The following is a 25160-nucleotide window of genomic DNA, read 5'->3' as shown; positions in this document are numbered from 1 at the left end:
AGTCAAGGAGGGGCATCACTGCATTCAAGAGATCCTACTCTGCTAAGAGAGACCCAGATCCACAGCTCTCGCGCAAACCTCACTTCCAAGGAGGCAAAGCCCAAAGCAACAACACCGAAAGGATACTGACGGCAAATACATTGATCCCATCCACGGCGTATTTGTAGTAATAAGCGTTCACAGCCCGGTAGCAGCAAAGGAGCACTTCAGCGTCGAGGGGAACTTCTGTCTGCAGACGACAGAGCCAAGAAACCATCAGTTGACGCCAGTCAATGCACTGTCCCTTATTGATGGATGTCCCTTAAATGTCCCTTAAATGATGTCCCTTAAATTTCAAAGGAAGCAGCTCCTCTCCCTCCCTCCCTGCCAGCCAGGGAGGAGGGAGGCTCCAACTGAGTTGCTTGGCTGTGTTGCTCACCCAATAAGAAGTCTAAGAACAACTGGGGGGTGGAGCTTGCATGCCTTGTGTGTGGCTAGTTAATGCAAGCTGAGGGGGGTTTTGAATGCTGGACGCCATTTTGTTGCACGTGCTGCTGCAAACTTTGCAGTGCAAAGCCAGGCCCGGGGAGCCATCTTAAGTTGAGGCTGCATAGGCCTTGTGGTGCATGTGATTCAGATTCTATTCAGTTGAACCTCTGGTTACAAGGTTGGTTGGACAGTGTTCTCGAAGCTACCAGCATGAGTTTGACCAGACTGCAGGAGGACAGGAAGACTGGAGTGCCTGGAACAGGTGAGGCTGCAGGTCCCTTATTTTGGCTGCTGGTCCCTTATTTTCAAGGCTGCTGGTGCCTTATTTTCAGCTATGCAAGCAGCCCATGGGGGTCGTTTAACCGGTGCATGGACCCCCGCCACCCACTCGGTCAGTTGGCTCCCATGTGCTGCGCTAAACTGTTGTGGAACAGAGCGGGGACCGCCTTCCGCGACGCTGGCCGGCTTCCCATTGGTTGCAGAAAGCTCCTGCAGCCCATGAGAAGCTGCGCACGCCTCCTCCGCGCCGGAAATAGCCTTTATGCGTGCATGCGCGCACCGGCCCATTGCGGCGTCTGCGGGACCATGAACCGGCCCAAGCCACAAAAACGTTGCCGACGCCTGTGCTAAAGCTTCAGTTCCGGGGTAGGGACTGTGTGAATTGTGTGTGTTTGCCCTGGGATGTTATAACATAAAAAGGTAAAGGGACCCCTGACCATTAGGTCCAGTTGTGGCCGACGCTGGGGTTGCGGCGCTCATCTCGCTTTACTGGCCGAGGGAGCCGGCGTACAGCTTCCGGGTCATGTGGCCAGCATGAGTAAGCCGCTTCTAGCGAACCAGAGCAGCGCACAGAAACGCCGTTTACCTTCCTGCCAGAGCGGTACCTATTTATCTACTTGCACTTTGACGTGCTTTCGAACTGCTAGGTTGGCAGGAGCAGGGACCGAGCAACGGGAGCTCACCCCATGGCGGGGATTCGAACCGCCGACCTTCTGATCGGCAAGTCCTAGGCTCTGTGGTTTAACCCACAGCGCCACCCGCGTTGCAACATAAGCACACACACAAAAAAGCCAGCTGGATCAGGGCAATAGCCCATACAGTCCAGCATCCTGTTCTCACAGGGGCCGAACCGAAGGGAAATATGCAACAGGATCCGAGCATGAGAGCAACTCTCTTCTTCTGGGGTTTCCTACAAGTGGGATCAAGAAGCATTGCCCTCTCCTCATCTGTGATCCTCTTTTAAATCCATCCCAGCTGGTGGTCATGCCTGTCCCCTGTGGCAGGGAGTTCTGCAGGTTAACAACGAACCGTGTGACGAAATATCTTTGTTTATCTGCTTGGATAATTCTCCAAAGTTCTACCCTTGCTTGCTTGACTTTACGCTAAAAAGCCACAAGCCTTTCTCCACGGGGGCCCTGCCCTCTGCAACGTCCGCGGCCCCTGCCCTGCCAACACCTTTACCTTCCGCAGCCGCTGGATGTGGACCTGCTCTGGGGGCAGGAGGAGGACCTTGGTGACGGTGCGGCCGTTCATCTTGGCCACGGGGATGATGAAGACGAGGAGCCAGCAGACGAAGCAGATCAGCCCGTGGGCGAGAGAGAGGAGCGGGTAGCCCAAAAGGAGCCAGACGTAGGTGCTGGGACGCCGCTGGGGGAGAAATGGGGAATGGGATGGATCAGTCAGGGGGGAGAGCTTCCCCACGGCAGATTAAAAACACACAAGGGCCGAACCACAGAACTGTAGAGGTGAAAGGGGCCGCCAAGGGCCATCTAGTCCAGCCCTCCCGCATGACAGGAATCACAGCTAAAGACTCCTTGGCAGATGATGATGATGATGATGATAATAATAATAATAATAATAATAATAATAATAATAATAATAATAATTTATAAGCCGCCCATCTGGCTGGGTTTCCCCAGCCACTCTGGGCAGCTTCCAACAAAGTATTAAAATACAGTGGTCTGTTAAACATTAAAAACTTCCCTAAAGAGGGCTGCCTTCAGATGTCTTCTAAAAGTCTGGTAGTTGTTGTTCTCTTTGACATCTGATGGGAGGGTGTTCCATAGGGCAGGTGCCACCACCGAGAAGGCCCTCTGCCTGGTTCCCTGTAACTTGGCTTCTCGCAGGGAGGGAACCACCAGAAGGCCCTTGGCGCTGGACCTCAGTGTCTGGGCAGAATGATGGGGGTGGAGACGCTCCTTCAGGTATACAGGACCGAGGCCGTTTAGGGCGTTAAAGGTCAGCACCAACACTTTGAATTGTGCTCGGAAATGTACTGGGAGCCAATGTAGGTCTTTCAAGACTGGTTTTATATGGTCTCAGCAGCCGCTCCTATTCCCTAGTCCAGCTGCCGCGTTCTGGATTAGTTGTAGTTTCTGGGTCACCTTCAAAGGGAGCCCCACATAGAGCGCATTGCAGTAATTCAAGAGAGATATCTAGAGCATGCACCACTCTGGCGAGACAGTCTGCGGACAGATAGGGTCTCATCCTGCGTACCATATGGAGCTGGTAAACAGCTGCCGTGGACACAGAATTGACCTGCACCTCCATGGATAGCTGTGAGTCCAAAATGACTCCCAGGATGGGCGCCCAACCTCTGTTTTATTTTTTTAAATATAACTCTATTAAATTTTCCGTTTTAGAATTTACAATACTCACCTAAACATCCTGAAAATATCAATGACTTCCCTTCTTCTCTTTCCATGGTTCATTTTACATATCATAAATCCCTGCATATTTTAGGTAAATTAAACCGTTCAGTATTCCATTACTACATCCATCCAAACTTGTTTACACTGCTGAATTTATCTTAATGCTGCCAGCGTTTTCAAATGTACAGTTGACCCTTGGGTTACGTTACTCTCGAGTCATTTAAACTTTGGGTTGCCAAAGCGGCAAACCCAGAAGTATTTTTCCGGCTTTCGCCACTTGCACATGCGCAGAAACGCTCTATCGCGCCGCGCACATGCGCAAAAGCGGCGCCTCTGGATAAGGATTTTTCGGGGTATGCACGGACCCCCAGAATGAATTAAATTCATATCCAGAGGCTCCACTTTAAACAATTTCCCCCCATATACCGTATTTTTCACTCTATAGGACGCACCAGATGATAAGGCGCACCTAGTTTGGGGGGGAGGAAAACAAGAGAAAAAAATATTTTGAATCCCAGAAGCCAGAACAGCAAGAGGGATCTGGCTTCTGGGATACCATGTGGCTGTTCTGGCTTCTGGGATAACCGCGCCAAGCCTCTTCAGGGCAGCAGAATGAAGGCTCCCCCTACCCGAAGAGTCTGCGCAGGGCTAAGGCAAAAGCCAGGGCAGGCGTGTCGCTGAAGGGGCCCTGCGCAGAGAGGGAGAACTGTGCAGCGCCCCTTCAAGCGAAGCTGGAGAAGGAACAGAAGGAGACCCTTCTGTTCCTTCTCCGGCTTCCAGGCAGGTGTGTGGCTGAAACCTTTGGAACGCAGCAGGAACTCGTGCTGCACTCCAAAGGCTTCGGGTTCCTTTGGCTGAAGCCAGGAGAGTCTTGCTCTCCCAGCTTCAGCAAAAGGAACCCAAAGCCTTGGGAGCGCAGCGCGCAGTGGCGTAGCGTGGGGGGTGCAGGGGGGCGGCCGTACCGGGCGCAACACCTGGGGGTTAGGGTTAGGGGGCGCAAATCCACAGGTTACGGGGCACACATCCACGGGTTAGGGGGCGCAAATTACTTGCCTTGCCCCGGGTGCTGACAACCCACGCTACGCCACTGGCAGCGCGAGTTCCTGCTGTGCTCCAAAGGCTTCAGGCAGCATCCCTGAAGCCTGGAGAGCGAGAGGGGTTGGTGCGCACCGACCCCTCTCGCTCTCCAGGCTTCAGCAAAAGCAACACGAAGCCTCCAGAGTGTCGGGGGAGCTCTCCCTCTGCGCTTCGGAGGCTTCGCGTTGCTATCGCTGAAGCCAAGGAGCCTGCATTCGCTCCACAGGACGCACACACATTTCCCCTTCATTTTTGGAGGGGAAAAGTGTGTCCTATAGAGCGAAAAACACGGTATTCAACAAACATTTTCCAATCTTCTTTAAACGTACGTTCTTCTTGTTCTCTTATTCTATACGTTAAGTCTGCAAGCTGCGAATATTCCGTCAGCTTCAGTTGCCATTCTTCTTTAATTGGGACCTCGCTCGTTTTCTCCAACCTCTGTTTTAAAACCTCCAGTGGGGGGTGGGGAGTCTGCCCCCTCCCCTTTAAGGATTCTTGAGCTGTGATTCCTGCATTCCAGGGGGCTGAAATAGATGGCCTTTGGGGGTCCCTTCGAACTCTACAATTCTAGGAAGGCAGCACCACACCTTACCCAGTGCGCTGCACTGTCCTCGCAAGCCGACTCCTGGCGGGCGACGAGGGGAGTCGTCTCCTTCACCTCGTTCACTTCCGCGATGGCATCGTATTTGCTGAACTTCATGTTGCAGTTCCGGTGGTAAGTTTTCGTCTGCAAGATGCAGGAGTTGAGAAAGAAGTCAGGGGAGGGAAAGGGAGCTTCCCAAATCAAAGTCCAAGACATTATTTTTACTGCGGGAAACGGTTTGCAAAAAATGTATACATTAGGAAAAATATTATAATAATAAAATAACAACAACAAGAACAACAGATTATGAATCACCTTTCACATTACAGTGGTACCTCGGGTTAAGTACTTAATTCGTTCCAGAGGTCCGTACTTAACCTGAAACTGTTCTTAACCTGAAGCACCACTTTAGCTAATGGGGCCTCCTGCTGCCGCCGCAGCACAATTTCTGTTCTAATCCTGAAGCAAAGTTCTTAACCTGAAGCACAATTTCTGGGTTAGAGGAGTCTGTAACCTGAAGCGTATGTAACCTGAAGCATATGTAACCTGAGGTACCACTGTACAGTCATACCTCGGGTTACAGACACTTCAGGTTGTGTTTTTTCGGGTTACTGATGCGCCAAAACCTGGAAGTACCGGAACGGGTTACTTCCGGGTTTGGGCGGTCGCGCATGCGCAGAAGCACTAAATTGTGCTTTGTGCATGCGCAGAAGCGCCAGGTCGCAACCCACGTGTGCGCAGACGCACTGCTGTGGGTTGCGAACGTGCATCCCACATGGATCACGTTTGCAACCCAAGCGTCCACTGTAGACTTAATGAGATTTGCCAACACACAACAAAACTAAACACAGCCGTACCTCTGTTTTCGAACAACTTAGCTCTCAAACGTTTTGGCTCCCAAACGCCGCACACCCGGAAGTGAGTGTTCTGGTTTCCGAACGTTCTTTTGGAAGCCGAACGTCCGACGGGGCTTCTGATTGGCTGCAGGAGCTTCCTGTGGCCAATCGGAAGCCATGCTTTGGTTTCCGAACTCTTTGGAAGTCGGACGGACTTCCAGAACGGATTCCGTTCGACTCCCAAGGTACGGCTGTATAGGTTTTAAAACCGCATCCGAGGTGGTCTGTGCTGGAGGTGGTAGAGTCCTCACAAAGATGTGTTATCATTGTACATTTCTTCTAATAAACATACAGTAGATTCTGGCGTATTAGGTGACTGGGCGTATAAGACGACCCCCCAACTTTTGCTGTTCAATTTTAGAGTTTTAGAGTTTTAGAGTTTGAGAGCCGCTAGGGGCACATCGCACACCCCTCCGCTGCCTCTGCTGTCGCAGCAGCAGCCCAAGGCAAGGCGTTTGGCGGGTGGGCGAGCGAGCGAGCGCTCGGAAGGACTTTCTGCGTCCCCTTCTGTGGGGAGGGAGGAGGAGCAACGGCAGAAGGGGCGCCACTGCTCACCGGCCCCCTCTCCTCCTTCCCAACGTGTATACCTGGTGTATAAGACGCCCCCCGACTTTTGGGGTGATTTTCCAGGGATAAAAAGTCGTCTTGTATGCCGGAACATACGGTATTTTTGCAAGCAATTCTCTCCCCCCCCCAATGTATTTTCGTACTGCTATCTTCACATGGCTAAGCAATTTTTTAAACAGCAGTACAGAATTCGGAGAAGTGAACATTTCAAATGGCCTCGGTCCTGTATACCTGAAGGAGCGTCTCCACCCCCATCGTTCAGCCCGGACACTGAAGTCCAGCACCGAGGGCCTTCTGGCGGTTCCCTCATTGCGAGAAGTGAGGTTGCAGGGAACCAGACAGAGGGCCTTCTTGGTAGTGGCGCCTGCCCTGTGGAACGCCCTCCCTTCAGATGTGAAGGAAATAAGCAGCTATGTTCTCTTTAAAAGACATCTGAAGGCAGGCCTGTTTAGGGAAGTTTTTAATATTTAATGCTGTACTGTTTTTAACACTTGATTGGAAGCTGCCCAGAGTGGCTGGGGAAACTCAGCCAGATGGGCGGGGTATAAATATATTATTATTATTATTATTATTATTATTATTATTATTATTATTCAAAGGCCAGCTGCGTTTTGGCCTGCATATTATTTCCAGAAGTGACCGTAAGGGGAGGACCGAAATCACCCCCCACCCCAGAGGAGCAGGCAGGTTTCACCTCACAAACCACGACCCCCTTCTTCCCTCCCTCTGCCCTAAAGACACACAGCTTCCTCAGCCGCCATTAGTGGCAGGCATCTCTCAAAAACGCCCGAAGTCGCAGTTCTGCAAAAATCAACAGATGCAGGCTGCGTCCTGGACAGACGGCTGCCAGCTTCCGTTTGGGTCTCCTACCTTTTGAATGACTTTCCCAAACGGCCAGAGGAAATATCCTGCAAGTTTCCAACACAGCTTACCTGCGGAGGGGAGAAAGACAGGTGAGGTCCTGGAGCAAAGAAGGCAGGTGGGATAGGGCAAAGCGTTGAGCTGCCCCTTTCTGTAGGCTGGGGCAAGATCCATTAGGCAAATGGGGCACTGCGCCACTAACCTCAGTCCTCTGCCTTCAGCCAGCCCCCCCCCCCACTTTCCTTCTTAGAATCATAGAATCATAGAGTTGGAAGAGACCACAAGGGCCATCGAGTCCAACCCCCTGCCACCAAGCAGGAAACACCATCAGAGCACTCCTGACATATGGTTGTCAAGCCTCTGCTTAAAGACCTCCAAAGAAGGAGACTCCACCACACTCCTTGGCAGCAAATTCCACTGTCGAACAGCTCTTACTGTCAGGAAGTTCTTCCTAATGTTTAGGTGGAATCTTCTTTCTTGTAGTTTGGATCCATTGCTCCGTGTCCGCTTCTCTGGAGCAGCAGAAAACAACCTTTCTCCCTCCTCTATGTGACATCCTTTTATATATTTGAACATGGCTATCATATCACCCCTTAACCTCCTCTTCTCCAGGCTAAACATGCCCAGCTCCCTTAGCCGTTCCTCATAAGGCATCGTTTCCAGGCCTTTGACCATTTTGGTTGCCCTCCTCTGGACACGTTCCAGTTCTTAATTTAAACCAGCCCAGGGGGTGGTTCTTGTTGCCATCTTCCTCTTCTCCTTAAATCTCAGGGCTGCCCCTTGCAGAATGCATCAAGGAAGAGGACAGGGACAAAAATCAGAATTTGCTGGCTCCGCCTATTATTCTAAGTTTTTGGGGGGGCCCTGGAGCTCCAACTATCATGACCCGCCCCCCTTCTCACCAGCAACGTGGTCTGGGCAACTCTTTGACCTTCTTCACTGGGGTTGCCCCACAAGAGATTGGCACGTTTATTTTTCAAAAAATTAACAACTACAGCTCAGATTTTAATTAAAATGGTTGTACATTCATACCTCGGGTTACAGACGCTTTGGGTTGCGCGATTTTGGGTTGCGCACGGCACCAAACCCGGAAGTACCAGAAAGGGGTTACTTCCCGGTTTGGGCGCTTGCGCATGCGCATAAGCGCTAAATCATGCTTTGCACATGCGCAGAAGCGCTGAATAGCAACCCATGCGTGCGCTGCGGGTTGCGAACGTGCCTCCCGCATGGATCACGTTCGCAACCCAAGCATCCACTGTACTGAATTATCTCATGTGCCGAAGTCACTGGGTTGAATAAAAACGTCCTGTGATTTATAGTTTTTGAGAAAATGTGGGGAATGTTCTAGACATGCAGGATGCATCCTAGAATGATGAAATGAAACCGAGAAAAGACCACAGTCGATAGAATCTTTCAGCTGAAACACCTACTAAGCGAAGCACATTTTACAAAATATTCCGACAATCTCAAACTCCAGGATTGTCGGAATTCATACCACCAGAAATTAATCCGTTTGAGTCGTGTGATTCAAATTGGGTCGACCAGACAGTTCAGCTTCATTTATTTCACGGTAGATCTGTCCCTGACTGGGCGCTCTGCCTTCCATACTACGACTCCCAACAGCCACTAGCCACCACTGGCAAGTTCCCATCTGGGATATGCAAGACTCAGGCTTTTCCTTGCAGTAAGAAAATCAGCTACATTGCATTAGGTTAGCCTGACTATTCCCAGCCACTAAGGCGAAAATTAGGCTACTAGTTACATTAGCTCTGGCTTTCTAGGGCAGATTTCCTTTTTAAAAAAATTACCTATTTTATAAAATGTATGTACTTCTTGATAGATATTTTTTAAAATTAAAAAAACCCTCAAAGCGGTTTAGAAAGAGAATAAAAGAATACAGTCATGCCTCGTGTTGCGTTAGGTTCACGTTGCGTCTTTTTGGCTTGCGAACGCGGCAAACCCAGTGTATAATTCCGGATTTCGCCTTGCGCACAGGCACAGAAGCGTTCTGTGCGCTTCGCACATGCGCAGAAGCGCTCAATTGCACTCTGTGCTTGCACAGAAGCACCACTCTAGTTGCGGACTTTCCGGGGTGCGAACGGCACCCCGGAACAGATCGTGTCTGCAACGAGAGGTACCACTGTACAATTATTGGCCAAAACGTTAAAATATTCAAACCGGTTAAAACAGACATCAACATCCAACATATGTGCCTGCTTTGTATCAATTGGCAGGTAGTTCCAAAGTCCAAACGCTACCACACTAAACGATCGAGTTCTTACAAACATACCTGTCCTGAATCTTCCACTCATCCATTGCTTTTGCCTCTTCAGTCCCTCCCTCCTCCCCGAAACTGGATCTTGAACATGAGCGCAGCCGCAACTGCTTTTCGTATGCTCTGAGATTCCTGGGGTTGGACTAGATGACCCTGGGGTCCCAATTCTACAATTTTATGCTAAGGCCCCTGAACTCACCGTAGGGCACCCCCAGGATGGTGAGGAACATCAGGATGGAGACCAGGACGTAGAGCAAGGACAGCCACCATCCGAAACAGAGGAGGTAGAAAAGGTTTCCACATGTCAGCATAGAGCCTAGGTAGAAGATTCGCTTTTTAAAACACACAAAGTCTATCCCAGACTCGCATTTCCCACGTCCCCTTCCTTCAGACGCAGATGACTTTGGAGGGTAAGGTCTCAAGGACGCGCAGGAGAGAGGAGGGGACCTTAACCACAAAGTCTTTTTATCCAACTTAAATCTCTCTCGCTAGTTGTAAATGAGAAAAGTTAACCTTCCACTGTTAACTTTCCCCTTGTTTTAATTTTACAACCTTCTTGACTCCACTCTAATAACTCTTGATAAGTTAGCGGTTTCTCTTTGGCAACCTCCTCTTTTCTACGAAAAGCTTCTTGTGGCGAAATCCATTCGTGTGTCTTTGGACATAATCGAGGTTCGTATCTGTTCCAAATTCTTAATCAGATGGTTTTTGAAATCCACATCAGCTTTGACTTTACCGCCCCACAAATATCCACGCCATTCAAACCTTAAATCATGTGCTTCTAAGTTCTGGAGTCTCCTATTTCTCAGTGTCACCCCTCCTTCATCCACACCAAACCAGAAGCCACAAAATACAATTTCAGGTCAGGTAAACCTAACCCTCCCCTTTCCTTTGAATCCTGCAATGCTTTAATTTTGACTCTCAGTCATTCCCCCAGCCATGGAATTTTAGATAAATCTTTTTGTCATTGTTGAAACGGTGAATCATTAGTCGAAAAATGAATTATTTGAAATGAAAACATCATTCTAGGTAGAACATTCATCTTTATCACTGAGATTCTACCCAACAATGATAATTTTAGCATCTCCCATCTTGATGTCTCTTTTTTTTATTTCGGCCCGTGTCTTAACATAGCTATTTTGAAACAACATACAATTTGTAGTTGTCATAGTAATACCCAAGTATTTTAATTCTATTTGATTTGGAAACCCTGTTTTCTCCACCAAAACCTTCTGATCGTCTGCTGTCATATTCTTTGTTAATATTTTTGTTTTCTGGTCATTAACCTTAAAGCCTGCTAACATACCAAAATCATTTACTTCATAAGAATCTCCATTCAGTGCAGCAAATTTCCCAGAACTAATATCAGGTCATCAGCAAAGGCCCATAACTTTCTTTTTCAATCTTTATTCCCATAATTCTTGCATCTTCCAAGACTTCCAAGACCAGAATGAAAGGTAATGGGGTCAATGGACACTTTTGCTTTGTCCCCTTCTGTTATCTCACAGGGTTTTGTCAATTTCCCCATTAACAATCATCTGGTCTGTCTGTGATTTGTAAATCATTTTTACCCATTTTAATAAAGTTATCTCCAAAGTTCATTTCTTGCAGAGCTTTAAACAAAAATACCCAATTCACCTTGTCAAAGGCTTTTCCTGAATCCAAAAAAATCAACGCAACTCATTTCTTGTGGAAATTCAGATATTCCAAAGCATCTAACATATTTCTGATATTATCTCTTATCTATCTTTTAGGCAGGAATTCACAATGATCATGATGAATTGAATCCTGCAAAATCTTTTTTAACCTTTCTGACAAAATCGATGTAAATAACTTATAATCATTGTTCAGTAAGGAAATCGGTCGATGGTTTTTCACCAAAATCAAGTCCTGAGCCTCTATAGGTATAAGTGTAATAATTATAATAATATAATAATAATTTATTATTTATATCCCGCCCATCTGGCTGGGCTTCCCCAGCCACTCTGGGCGGCTTCCAAAAAAATATTAAAATACTGTAATATATCAAACATTAAAAGCTTCCCTAAACAGGGCTGCCTTCAGATGTCTGCTAAAACTCTGGTAGTTGTTGTTCTCTTTGACATCTGGTGGGAGGGAGTTCCACAGGACGGGCGCTGCTACCGAGAAGGTAGCCCCACGTAGAGCGCATTGCAGTAGTCCAAGCGGGAGATAACCAGAGCATACATCACTCTGGCGAGACAGTCTGCAGGCAGGGAAGGTCTCATCCTGCGTACCAGGTGGAGGTGGGAGACAGCTGTCCTGGACACAGAGTTGACCTGCGCCTCTATGGACAGCTGTGAGTCCAAAATGACTCCCAGGCTGCGCACATGGTCCTTTAGGGGCACAGTTACCCCATTCAGGACCAGGGAGTCCTCCACACCTGCCTGCCTCCTGTCCCCCAAAAATAGTACTTCTGTCTTGTCAGGATTCAACCTCAATCTGTTAGCTGCCATCCATCCTCCAACCGCCTCCAGACACTCACACAGGACCTTCACCGCCTTCACTGGTTCTGATTTGAAAGAGAGGTAGAGCTGGGTATCATCCGCATACTGATGAACACCCAGCCCAAACCTGCTGCTGATCTCTCCCAGCGGCTGCATGTTGGCCTCTCTCTGACTATCTGGAATCTTACTGCTCTGTAAAATATTGTTCATTGTCCATTGAAAGGGTTGTAAAAGTACATCTTCAAAAGACTTAAGGTAAGAAGCCAACAGTCCTTTTAGCCCAGTACCTTTCATTTCTTAGCTTTTTGATGGCATCACATAATTACAGGGTCATTCATTATTTGTCTCTGAGAGTCTGAATCTTTGGTAAATCTCTGTAAGTATTCATCTGTGTGTGTGCTTTGTTTTGTTTTTTGAAAAAAGAGATTACTTGACCTATATACAACTTAGACTAATATTGGTGAAATACTTTTTCATATTTGTCTTATCTGTTATTACAGCAATTGTAATTCTGTGGGCAGAATAGGGTCTTCATTTTTTTTTTTTAAAAGATCTTTATTGAAGTTTTACAAAAACATAAATTTAAAAAAGGTCATATAAAAAGAAAGAAATACAAAATTTTTTTAGAAAAATACATGAAAAAGAAAAAAGAAGAATAAAAACAAATCCATTTTTTGTAACCCTAACTCATTATCTTATTTCCTTGGCCTCCTCACACCTCCCCTTTTTGTATTCCCATTTAAGTAATCAAATCAGCAAATCCTTACCCTCTTTCGTTTATCTTAACTCTGTATCTTAACATATTATAACTCTAAATTTTCATCCATTATCAATTGAATTTTGCATACTCTTGTTAACTTTGTTGCTAATGCCACTTATTTTCAATCCAACATCATTTTAACATTCATTAATTTTACAGTGTTTCTGGCAGAATAGGGTCTTCAAGGCAACTCTCAGCACGAACAGTTCCCAGGGTTTTTTGGGGGAAACCATGACTGTTTAAAGTTGTAGGATACTACTTTTAACTATATGATGTAGGTAGAGACCTTTTTGGGTTGCTGCAGGACAGTGGAATTTTCCAGTGCTGGCCCTCAAGTAATTAAAACTCTCCAGATAACATTTGCCCGGTGCCTAACTCATGTTTGAGGATTTCAACTAAGAACTAGGAAGAGCTTCCTAGCAGTTTGGTGGAAGAGGTTGCCTTGTAACGAGGTGGACTCTTCATCAGTCAAGGTTTTGAAGAAGGCTGGACGGCCAACCTATGAGGGTAGCTGTAGCCGTGGATTCTCTGCATAGGCAGAGAGGCAGAGTGGATGATCTTTGGACTCACAGCTGTCCATGGAGGCGCAGGTCAGTTCTGTGTCCAGGGCAGCTGTCTACCAGCTCCATCTGGTACGCAGGATGAGACCCTCCCTGCCCACAGACCGTCTCACCAGAGTGGTGCATGCTCTGGTTATCTCCCGCTTGGACTACTGCAATGCGCTCTATGTGGGGCTACCTTTGAAGGTGACCCGGAAACTACAACTAATCCAGAATGCGGCAGCTAGACTGGTGACTGGGGGTGGCCGCCGAGACCACATAACACCGGTCTTGAAAGACCTCCATTGGCTCCCAGTACGTTTCTGAGCACAATTCAAAGTGTTGGTGCTGACCTTGAAAGCCCTAAACGGCCTCGACCCAGTAGACCCGAAGGAGCGTCTCCACCCCCATCGTTCAGCCCAGACACTGAGTTCCAGCTCCAAGGGCCTTCTGGTGGTTCCCTCCCTACGAAAGGCGAGGCTGCAGGGAACCAGGCAGAGAGTCTTCTCAGTGGTGGCGCCCGCCCTCCCGTTAGATGTCAAGGAAATAAACAACTATCTGACTTTTAGTAGACATTTTAAGGCAGCCCTGTTTAGGGAAACTTTTAATATTTGATGAATTATTGTATTTTAATATTTTGCTGGAAGCCGCTCAGAGTGGCTGGGGAAACCCAGCCAGATGAGCGGTGTATAAATATTGTTGTTGTTGTTGTACCTTCACAATTCTACAATTCTACTAGTATTTGAGATCTTTCAATAGAGTTTTATATGCACTTTTCCCCACTTATTTTTAAATGGGGGCGTTTAATGGATAAAGTGGGGTAAAAGTTTCATCAAACGAGTCTGTCCTTCAGCAAGATACGGGAGGTTTGGCCTCTTAAAAAATACAAGCACATCCTGATGTTTATGTCCAGGTGATTGTTAGGCAAGAACAGCAGTAGGGAACTAACCGGGTATTTATTTCTATTTTTTACCTGCAGGGCTTTTAATTATGTTCAGGTCAGAGTACAGCTCCTTCACGATTTCCGAGCGATCTTCCCAGGGCCTGGCTGTCACGTGGCTCTTCCATTTCTTAAAGCCAAACTGCAGGAGAGAGAAAGAGGTCGTCTGTTACAGGGGCGTCTATTAAAGCTACTTAAAGCTCCGTTAGGGACGCGGGTGGTGCTGTGGGTTAAACCACAGAGCCTAGGACTTGCTGATCAGAAGGTCGGCGGTTCGAATCCCTGCGACGGGGTGAGCTCCCGTTGCTCGGTCCCTGCTCCTGCCAACCTAGCAGTTCGAAAGCACGTTAAAGTGCAAGTAGATAAATAGGTACCGCTCCGGCGGGAAGGTAAACGGCGTTTCCATGCGCTGCTCTGGTTTGCCAGAAACGGCTTAGTCATGCTGGCCACATGACCCGGAAGCTGTACACCGGCTCCCTCGGCCAATAAAGCGAGATGAGCGCCGCAATCCCAGAGTTGGTCACGACTGGACCTAATGGTCAGGGGTCCCTTTACCTTTACTTTTTAAAGCTACGTTGCATCACCAAGCCCTTTTTGGGAACCAAAGTTCTAGGACAGAGGTTCTAGGTTGTCAAACTACAATTTCTGGGACTCTTGAGCAGGGAAGCCATGGATGTTTGAAAGTGATGTTCCCATGAATGTCTGCAGGAAGGCAAAGGGAGATACTGCCCCCCGGTTGATGAATCGTGATCTCGAGAACCCCGGCTTAATTTTTTTCAACTAAAGAGTTAAGTTTCTAGCATTTGTAGAACCCAAGATATGAGGCAAGTGAGGGAAACTAACCTGCTCCCCCCACCCCCGCAAACTCATTTATTTATTTATAAAAAATATTTATGTACCACCGTATCACAGAAATATATCACCATTGTTTACAACAGCATAAAAGATTAAAAGCAAGTTAAAAGCAAAAGCAAACAGCAGTAAGATGACTGCGGTGTGTGCACTCTTAATTGCCTACGTAGGCCTTGAGAAACAGAAAAGGTTTCAGCGGGCGTTTAAAAGTTGGCACAGACGGCGCCTGCTGAATCTCCAGTGGCAGAGAGTTCCACAGGACCGAGCCAGTGACACTAAAGGCTCGGGTTGTGGTTGCTGTTGTCAAACGAGCCTCACCAATGTAGGGGAATAACCCAAGACACTCCTGCAGATAATATAAGGGTTCTGGCAGTCCCTGAATTAATACATGAACCTTGAATCCAGCTGGGTAGCAGATGGTCAGTCAATGCAGCTGTTTTAACAATCATGTCAGCTGTTCTCAACCAGAAGCTCCTGTCAGCAATTTGGACGCAGCATTCTGCACCAGCTGGAGCGTCTGAACCAGACCCAAGGGCAGCCCCACATAGAGTGCATTGCAGTAATCCAGCCTCAAAGTTACCAGGCGCCTGAGCTGAGAGTTCCCCACTGCTAACCTACAGACTCCAAAAACTCAATTATCTGGGTCTCTGGTCCCCCTCAGCTTTCGCCTTACTTAAACTGCACCCCATTATTCTCAATGTACTCAAACTGGACCCTGGACCACTCAGCGGACTTGGGCAGGGCCTCCAGGAAAGAGCAGAAAACCAAAAACCTACCCCACTGCGCAGAAAAGTTGAGATCATTTTAGTCCATGTTTGTCTAGCAGCTCCATGTGGTAAGCAGAGACCTCACCTGTCTCGCCAGAGTGGTGCGTGCTCTGGTTATCTCCCGCTTGGACCACTGCAATGCGCTCTACGTGGGGCTACCTTTGAAGGTGACCAGAAAACTACAACTAATCCAGAATGAGGCAGCTAGACTGGTGACTGGGAGTGGCAGCCGAGACCATATAACACCAGTCTTGAAAGACCTACATCGGCTCCCAGTACGTTTCCGTGCACAATTCAAAGTGTTGGTGCTGACCTTGAAAGCCCTAAACGGCCTCGGTCCAGTATATCTGAAGGAGCGTCTCCACCCCCATTGTTCAGCCCGGACACTGAGGTCCAGCTCCGAGGGCCTTCTGGCAGTTCCCTCATTGCGAGAAGCAAAGCTACAGGGACCCAGGCAGAGGGCCTTCTCAGTAGTGGCCCCCGCCCTGTGGAACGCCCTCCCACCAGATGTGAAGGAAATAAACAACTACCTGACATTTAGAAGACATCTGAAGGCAGCCCTGTATCAGGAGGTTTTTAATGTCTGATGTTTTACCATTTTTTATATGTGCTGTAAGCTGCCCAGGGGACGAGGGTGGCGCTGTGGGTTAAACCACAGAGCCTAGGATTTGCCGATCAGAAGGTCAGAAGGATTCTCAGAAAATATAACCTCTGCTGTGCTCTCTTCATCAGATCTTTACTGTTTTCTCCCCAGGTTAGGGCATCTCTCAACTCCATTGCCAGGAATCGAAATGGGCACACCGGGCTCCGTTCCTCTCTGCCCTTTGCCATCGCCCACCTTATTATCCCTGCCAGAAACACACCTTGTAATTGTTGGAGAGCTTGTGAGCCTCAACCTCATTCTCTGCGGTGAGGGTGGTCTTGACCAGGCAGCCATCGCATGTTGGGACTTCCTCGGAGTGGTGGGGGCAGCAGGAAGGGTTCGAAAACACTAGGGAGGTAGGAAGAAAGCGGGCAAAGGCATCAGGACACATCAGGGATATTGTTATGTACTGCATTGAATAGGGTTCAGAATGCAGCAGTCTGACCGGTCCTAGAACAATAGGATCCAGAATGCAGCAGTCTGGTTGGCCCTAGAACGAAAGGATCCAGAATGCAGCAGTCTGGTTGGCCCTAGAACGAAAGGATCCAGAATGCAGCAGTCTGGTTGGCCCTAGAACGAAAGGATCCAGAATGCAGCAGTCTGATTGATCCGCAGGAGCCACCCAATCCAACTCCAGATGGAAGTGAATCCGCAACCTGATTAGCCTACGGGAGAATCCCGGAGTTAGCCAATCATGTGGGGCTCATTGTGTAAATAATGTATATAAAGCAGACATTTCGGGAAACTTCCATTCCTTACTACTATGAGCTGAATAAAGAGCATGAAATCCACAACAGAGCCCAGGGCTTGCCGATCAGAAGGTTGGCGGTTCGAATCCCTGCGACGGGGTGAGCTCCCGTTGCTCGGTCCCTGCTCCTGCCAACCTAGCAGTTCGAAAGCACGTCAAAGTGCAAGTAGATAAATAGGTACCACTCCGGCGGGAAGGTAAACGGCGTTTCCGTGCGCTGCTCTGGTTCGCCAGAAGCGGCTTAGTCCTGCTGGCCACATGACCTGGAAGCTGTACGCCGGATCCCTCGACCAATAAAGCGAGATGAGCGCAGCAACCCCAGAGTCACCCATGACTGGACCTAATGGTCAGGGGTCCCTTTACCTTTACCTTTTACAATGGAAGCTCCCCCTTTCCCCCCATACCTTACCTGGCAATATCCTGGGGGTGAGGATGCCATGCATGAGTTGGTGGGACCCCGAATGGAGGTCCCCCATGTCCCCATGGGTGTTGTTGACGGCAGCACAGTGCCGGTCGCAGAGAGACCCCCTCCGATGTGGGTCAGCCTTGGGCTCCAGTTCTTTGGGGAAGTCTGGAAGGGGAGACAGAACAGCTGTCAGATAAATGCTGGAAGTTACCATATTTTTTCCATCTATAAGACGCCCCCATGTATAAGACACTCCCTATTTTGGGGGGACTCCGGTTTAAGAAAATGGGGGGGATATGACCATGTATAAGACGCCCCCACATTTTTGACATTATTTTTAAGGGGAGAAAACCTAGTCTTATACACGGAAAAATACGCTACGATACGATGATCTTTATTGTCATTGAGATTACGATGAAAAGAAAGGAAGTTAGTAATTTGAACTAGTTAATTATATTAGAAAACGAATATTGGAAAATTGCTAAAATGAGATTTAATGAAAATCTGTGAGTAAGGATTTGAGGAAGTCATTTAACAATGGAAATCAGCTTGGATTTTGATTGGAAGAAATTTTCTATGTTTGTTTGATTTTTATATGTTTTGTTTTTATGTTATGTTGTAGTTGTTAAAAATTTGGAAATTAATAAAAAAAAATATGGGAAAAAAGAGATAATCTTTATTGTCATTGTCCCATACAGAACAAGGAAACTGAAAAAAATAGATACATAAGACCTTCAAAACCAACAAGCCTGCTATCCCAGCTATCCCAACCTGGTTAGCCCCCTAAAAACTCTGATAACCCGTTTTTAAAATACAATATACTCCCATAAAGACTCCTTACATTGCATTTAAAATGAAAATTGCATTTGGATAGAAACTGTTTCTCAAGCGGTTAGTCCTAGTCTTTATAACCCTGTACTGGTAACTCAGCCAGCCTTGAAAGTGACCCACAACTCTTGGGGGGGGGGGAATTAAAAATCTGCTAATATGGTGAGCCCCTAGGAATTTGACACCACTCTGCTATGTACAGAACATTTCTCAGGCTGTTTCCAAAGGGATCAGAATAGCTCCACAGATGTTTCTCTGCACTGATGTGTACACAAGAACAGGGAACTTTGGGAAATCGCAGTTTCCCAGGTTGCAACGAAGGACTGGCCCTGTCCTTAAAAAAGATACCTTTCGGACATTAGATATGCAGTGGTACCTTGGTTCTCAAACTTAATCCATTCCGGAAGTCGGTTCCAAAACCAAAGCGTTCCAAAACCAAGGCACACTTGCCCATAGAAAGCAATGCAAAACGGATTAATCCGTTCCAGACTTTTAAAAACAACCCCTAAAACAGCAATTTAACAGGAATTTTGCGATCTAACGAGACCACTGATCCATAAAATGAAAGCAATAAACAATGGACTGCAGTCGCACAATCAATCAGTAGCTGAACTGGGTTCCACACTGTCACAAAATCCAACCCAAAATAGCTGCAAAAACAAAAACCTTGAAAACAAAAACGCCTTTTAGGGCTTTCAAGGTCAGCACCAACACTTTGAATTGTGCTTGGAAACGTACTGGGAGCCAATGGAGGTCTTTCAAGTCCGGTGTTATGTGGTCTCGGTGGCCACTCCCAGTCACCAGTCTAGCTGCCGCATTCTGGATTAATTGTAGTTTCTGGGTCACCTTCAAAGGTAGCCCCACATAGAGCGCATTGCAGTAGTCCAAGCGGGAGATAACCAGAGCATGCACCACTCTGGCCAGACAGTCTGCGGGCAGGGAGGGTATCATCCTGCGTACCAGGTGGAGCTGGTAGACAGCTGCCCTGGACACAGAACTGACCTGCGCCTCCATGGACAGCCGTGAGTCTAAAATGACTCCCAGGCTGCGCACCTGGTCCTTCAGGGGCACAGTTACCCTATTCAGGACCAGGGAGTTGTAAGGGTTGTAGCAAGCAAAATGCTTGTGGCGCCGCGAAATCACAGCCCCACAGAAAGCCGACAGACTTGGCACCTGACACCAAGGGACCGGCGCAAGCATCAGATGATGGCGAGGAGAATTATGTGCAGCCCGTGGGGTGTGGGGCTCACATGATGCGCACCAAGGCAATCAATTAGACACCACTGAGAGATTAAGGGCAGCTTAACCGTCTCGGAGCCTTAAGACGTCTTGGGATGAACATCAACAAAGGAGGGAGGGAGGAGAGAGGGAATCAACCCCCCCCCCACAGGGAAACCAAGAGACGTGATGCGTTAGCTCAGGGGTCAGCAAACTTTTTCAGCAGGGGGCCGGTCCATTATCCCTCAGACCTTGTGGGGGGCTGGACTATAATATTTTTTGGAGGGGGGGGAATGAACCAATTCCTATGCCCCACAAATAACCCAGAGATGCATTTGAAATAAAAGGACACATTCTACTCATGTAAAAACACGCCGATTCCCAGACTATCTGCAGGCCAGATTTAGAAGGCCTTAGTTTGCCTACCTAAACAGCATCTTAAAAAGCAGACACATCACCTTGCCGACAAAGGTCCGTATAGTTCAAGCTATGGTTTTCCCAGTAGTGATGTATGGAAGTGAGAGCTGGACCATCAAGAAGGCTGATTGCCAAAGAATGGATGCTTTTGAATTCTGGTGCTGGAGGAGACTCTTGAGAGTCCCATGGACTGCAAGAAGATCAAACCTCTCCATTCTGAAGGAAATCAGCCCTGAGTGCTCACTGGAAGGACAGATCCTGAAGCTGAGGCTCCAAGACTTTGGCCACTTCATGAGAAGAGAAGACTCCCTGGAAAAGACCCTGATGTTGGGAAAGATGGAGGGCAGAAGGAGAAGGGGACGACGGAGGACGAGATGGGTGCACAGTGTTCTCGAAGCTACCAGCATGAGTTTGACCAAACTGCGGGAGGCAGTGGAAGACAGGAGTGCCTGGTCAGCTCTGGTCCATGGGGTCACGAAGAGTCGGACACGACTAAACGACTAAACAACAACAAGTTTGCCTACCCATGCATTAGCTCCCTGCCCCGAAGCCTAGAGCAGCAACTATCCCAGCCTGAAGCCCTCCAGAAGTTGTTGCACTACAGCTCACACCATCCCTGGCCATCGGCTGCGTGAAACGAGGATGCTGGGAGCAACCTGGAAGGCCTTGTCCCTGGTCTGCAGCAGTGGTGGGGCTCGCTCCTGAGATAGAGTGTGTGCCCCACATGCGGATGGCCCCAGCTTCAATCCCCAGGTGGGTCTGGGAGAGAGACCCTCGTCTGGAACCCAGGACAGCTGCTGCCAGCCAGTGCAGAGAATAAAAAAACACATCTCAGGAACCGAAATGAAAACATCAGGTCATATTCAACTACCATAAGTTTCACTAGGAGTAAGGTAAAGGTAAAGGGACGCTACTCTGGTAGATGCAAAACAAGTTCTCGTTGGAGACGTCTGTGAACAACAAGTTCAGATTTTGCCTTGATTAACAGAGTTATTTGGCTGATGACAAGTGGTAAAAGGTAAAGGGACCCCTGACCATTAGGTCCAGTCGTGGCTGACTCTGGGGTTGCGGCGCTCAGCTCCCTTTGCTGGCCGAGGGAGCCGGCGTACAGCTTCCGGGTCATGTGGCCAGCATGACTAAGCCGCTTCTGGCGAACCAGAGCAGCGCACGGAAACGCCGTTTACCTTCCCGCCGGAGCGGTACCTATTTATCTACTTGCACTGGTGTGCTTTCGAACTGCTAGGTTGGCAGGAGCAGGGACCAAGCAACGGGAGCTCACGCCGTTGCAGGGATTCGAACTGCCAACATTCTGATCGGCAAGCCCTAGGCTCTGTGGTTTAACCCACAGCGCCACCCGTGTCCCTTTTTCACTAGGAATAGGTGCGCTGAAATGAATGAACAGGCCCCCATCCGAACCATACATTGAAAGCGTCATCCCATCACTGCTATGGCTTCCCCCAAGGAATCCTGGGAGCTGTAGTTTGTTAAAAAGCTGCCGAGCGTTACCACAAGACCCCTACTCCCTTCGCAGAACTACAATTCCCAGAGCGCCCTGGGAAGAGGGATTGGTTGTTAAAGCACTCTGGAAATCTCAGCTCTGATAAGAGGGAGAAAATGGGTTCTCCTAATCACTCTTAGAAAACTACCGTTCCCAGAATGCTTGCGGGGAGAGCCATGGCTGTTTAAAGTGGTAAGATGCTGCTTTCAATGCACGACATAGATCAGGCATAGGCAAACTCGGCCCTCCAGATGTTTTGGGACTACAACTCCCATCATCCCTAGCTAACAGGACCAGTGTTCAGGGATGATGGGAGTTGTAGTCCCAAAACATCTGGAGAGCCGAGTTTGCCTATGCCTGACATAGATAGTGCCATTGGCTTTAGCGCCCCCTACTGTCAGCCTCCGAGTTTTCTGCCCAATGAGTTGTAGTTTCAGCTGAAAATGGGTGGGAACTTGCTTCCCCTGCAAGGTGAGGGTTTGAAGCAGAGACGTGCAGAGCCCCACGCAATCGCAATGCAAACACGATCTTATCCACCAAGGCCGTGAAAGAGGCCCTGTTGGTGACCCAGAATTTTCTTTTTAAGGAGGTGCAGGAGGAGACAAGACAATGGAAGAACTTAGGGTCAAAGGCTATCAAGATAAAACCTGATTTTATCTGGCAACTCCGGAAGATGGGGCAAAAACGAGTGCTTTCGGCTCCAAGAGCTTGGGCGCTGTTGTGAAGCAACGAATGCAACTTCTCCCTTAATTCCCTGTGGTGCCTGGCTTTTAAAAGCGGGATACAGAATCACAGAATGGCAGACGGGGCCACGAGGGTCATCTAGCCCAACCCCCACGATGCAGGAATCTTTCGCCCAATGTGGGATTCAAACCCACGACCCGCAAGTTAAGAGTCTCGTGCTCTATCGACCGAGCTAAGCCTCATGGATGCTCTGCTTTAAATAAGAACAGAAGAAGAATCCTACAAGCTGGATCAGGCCTGTCTAGGCCAGCATCCTGTTCTCACAGCGGCCAACCAGATGCCTCGATGGGCAGGATCTGACCGCAACAGCTCGCTTTCCCCACTAGGAATTCCCAGCAAATCCCAGTATTTTTCAGAGCCGTACCGCCTGTGGCCAGTAGCCACAGAGATAGTGTTATCCTCCATCCATTTATCTTGCCCTCTTTGAAATGCCAAGGTCCGCTAATCCCCAAGGATTCAGGGCGATTGGCTGGATCAATGGGCAGCAGGGTGATCTCATCTTTCCAGCATTTCAAATCTGAAATCTTAATTATCCTTCAATCCTCCGGACCACTATGAGCAGGTGAGGGACTTTGTACAAAATGCCTTAAGACAGGGGTCAGCAAACTTTTTCAGCAGGGGGCCGGTCCACTGTCCCTCAGACCTTGTGGGGAGCCGGACTATATTTTGGGAAAAAAAAATATGAATGAATTCCTATGCCCCACAAATAACCCAGAGATGCATTCTAAAGAAAAGGACACATTCTACTCATGTAAAAACACACTGATTCCCAGACTGTCCGCGGGCCGGATTTAGGAGACAATTAGGCCGCATCCGGCCCCCGGGCCTTAGTTTGCCTCCCCATCCCTTAAGACAGGCTTCCTCAACCTCGGCCTTCCAGATGTTTTGGGCTACAACTCCCATGCTCCCTAGCTAGCAGGACCAGTAGTCAGGGATGATGGAAATTGTAGTCTCAAAACATCTGGAGGGCCGAGGTTGAGGAAGCCTGATTTAAGAGGACACTCGCTCTCCGGCGAGACCCAGAGATGAACATCGTTTGACACTCGCATGCCCCATTTTAAGATGGGATAAAAGCAGGGCCGGATTTCGGTTTGATGAGGCCCTCAGCTCCGAAAGGCAGTGTGAAGCCTTGCTTCCCAGCTGAGGGATCCCTGCCCCCTCCTGCTTGCACAAAAGTAGGAATGGGATCGGGGCTGCTCCGATGGGAAGAGAGGCATCGCGCTGCCTGAGCCTCGCCGCCGCCGCTCTCGGCCCTCCTTCTACGCCTTCCATGCCTGACCCACAGCGCATCGCTTCCCCACCACCACCACCGAAGAACCCACAACTCAGGGGCTACCCAGGCTCATGGAGAAAGGAGATAGAAGCCTCGGAGGAAGGGGAAATGTGGTGGTTGAGGTCAAGGCGATGGCCACCCCTCTGCCACAGCCATCGCTGCAGCATCAACATCCCGAACTAACTATCTATCTATCTATCTATCTATCTATCTATCTATCTATCTAAGTGTCCCCAGATTCATAGAAAAAAATCTGGTAACCTTACAAGGGTCATCCAGTCCAACCTCTGGGCTAAAGCATCCCTGACAGGTTGCCATCCAAACTCTACGTTAAAACCGCCAAGGAAGGAGAGTCCACAATCTCCAGAGGGAGTCCGTTCTAGCTTCACGATGCAAATTTATTTTAAAAGCTGCATTTAGAATTATTACACTACTCTCTTCCAAACTCAAAAATGGAAAGCGTAATGCTGGTGGTCAACAAAAGCGGTTCAAAGACTGTCTCAAGGCAAATCTAAAAAAATGTAGTATAAACACTGACAACTGGGAAACACTGGCCTGCGAGCGCTCCAGTTGGAGAACAGCCTTTGCCAACAGTTTTGAAGACACTCGAACTCAGGACGCAAGGGAGAAATGTGCTAAGAGGAAGGCACGATTGGCAAATCCACACAGTGATCAACTCGCTCCCGGAAACCTATGTTCCCCAATGTGGAAGGATGTGTGGGTCCAGAATTGGCCTCCACAGTCACTTACGGACTCATTGTTAAAACCGTGTTTATGGAAGACAATCTTACTCGGCTACGAGGGATCGTCAAAGAAGAATATACAGTGGTACCTCGAGTTAAGTACTTAACTCGTTCCGGAGGTCCGTACTTAACCTGAAACTGTTCTTAACCTGAAGCACCACTTTAGCTAATGGAGCCTCCTGCTGCTGCTGCGCCGCCGGAGCATGATTTCTGTTCTCATCCTGAAGCAAAGTTCTTAACCTGAAACACTATTTCTGGGTTAGCGGAGTCTGTAACCTGAAGCGTATGTAACCTGAAGCATATGTAACCCGAGGTACCACTGTACGATATACGATATCTTTATTGTCAAGACTTTAAAAATATTTTTATGCCACCTTTAAAGCTAAACACCTTCTCAAGGTGCTTTGCGAAACCTAAACCAGCAATATAGATGTACACACGTGCACAATATTAATCTCAGGGTTGTGGGTTTGAGCCCGACTTTGGGCAAAAGATTCCTGCGTCACAGGGGGTTGGACTAGATGACCCTCGGGATCCCTTCCAATTCTATATTATCCGCAGCTCTGCGACTCGAGGGTCATCGCTCCAGCAGTGTGCAACCCCTTGCTTTTCATGCCAAAAGTCGCCAGTTCGATCCCCGGGTGGGGCTGGCAAAAAGACCTCTCCAAAAAAGCCCATGAAAATCTGGAGAGCTATGCGTAATAAAGGATAACTATTTAAAAAATCTGGAGAGCTGTTTCTCCTCCTCCTCTAGGGGAGATGCTCCTGCCCGGCCCCTACTTCGCCCCCTTCCCCACGGAAGATAAGCGACCCCTCACCGCAGTTGTCGTGCGTGTGCCTCCGCCTGCGCGCGTGATCCGCGTCCGCCGACATCGCCGCGCAAACCGGCTCCAGGTTCGCCACCGCCTCCAGCGTTGCGCTCCGGCGCGCAACTGACCGCG

The 25160-nt window shown here is 48.5% G+C and overlaps 1 protein-coding gene across 1 annotated transcript in view; it reads right to left on the bottom strand.

Moving 5' to 3' along the window:
* Positions 1-25160, bottom strand: part of LOC310742906 (uncharacterized protein) — a 45350-nt gene extending 20190 nt beyond the window's left edge. The window contains exons 1-9 of the mRNA XM_083572732.1: positions 25038-25160; positions 17502-17663; positions 16565-16692; positions 14116-14224; positions 9578-9694; positions 7113-7174; positions 4789-4923; positions 1930-2115; positions 127-229 (exon numbers count right to left, since the gene is read on the bottom strand). Of these exons, the coding sequence (XP_083428858.1) occupies positions 127-229; positions 1930-2115; positions 4789-4923; positions 7113-7174; positions 9578-9694; positions 14116-14224; positions 16565-16692; positions 17502-17663; positions 25038-25092 (1057 nt within the window). The 5' untranslated portion in view covers positions 25093-25160. The remainder of the gene's footprint in view (positions 1-126; positions 230-1929; positions 2116-4788; positions 4924-7112; positions 7175-9577; positions 9695-14115; positions 14225-16564; positions 16693-17501; positions 17664-25037) is intronic.

Source organism: Podarcis filfolensis (assembly GCF_964270895.1).
Source record: "Podarcis filfolensis genome assembly, chromosome: 10".
Taxonomy (NCBI): Eukaryota; Metazoa; Chordata; class Lepidosauria; order Squamata; family Lacertidae; genus Podarcis; species Podarcis filfolensis.
Note: the sequence above shows the minus strand (reverse complement) of the source record. Positions and strands in the feature narration are given on the sequence as shown.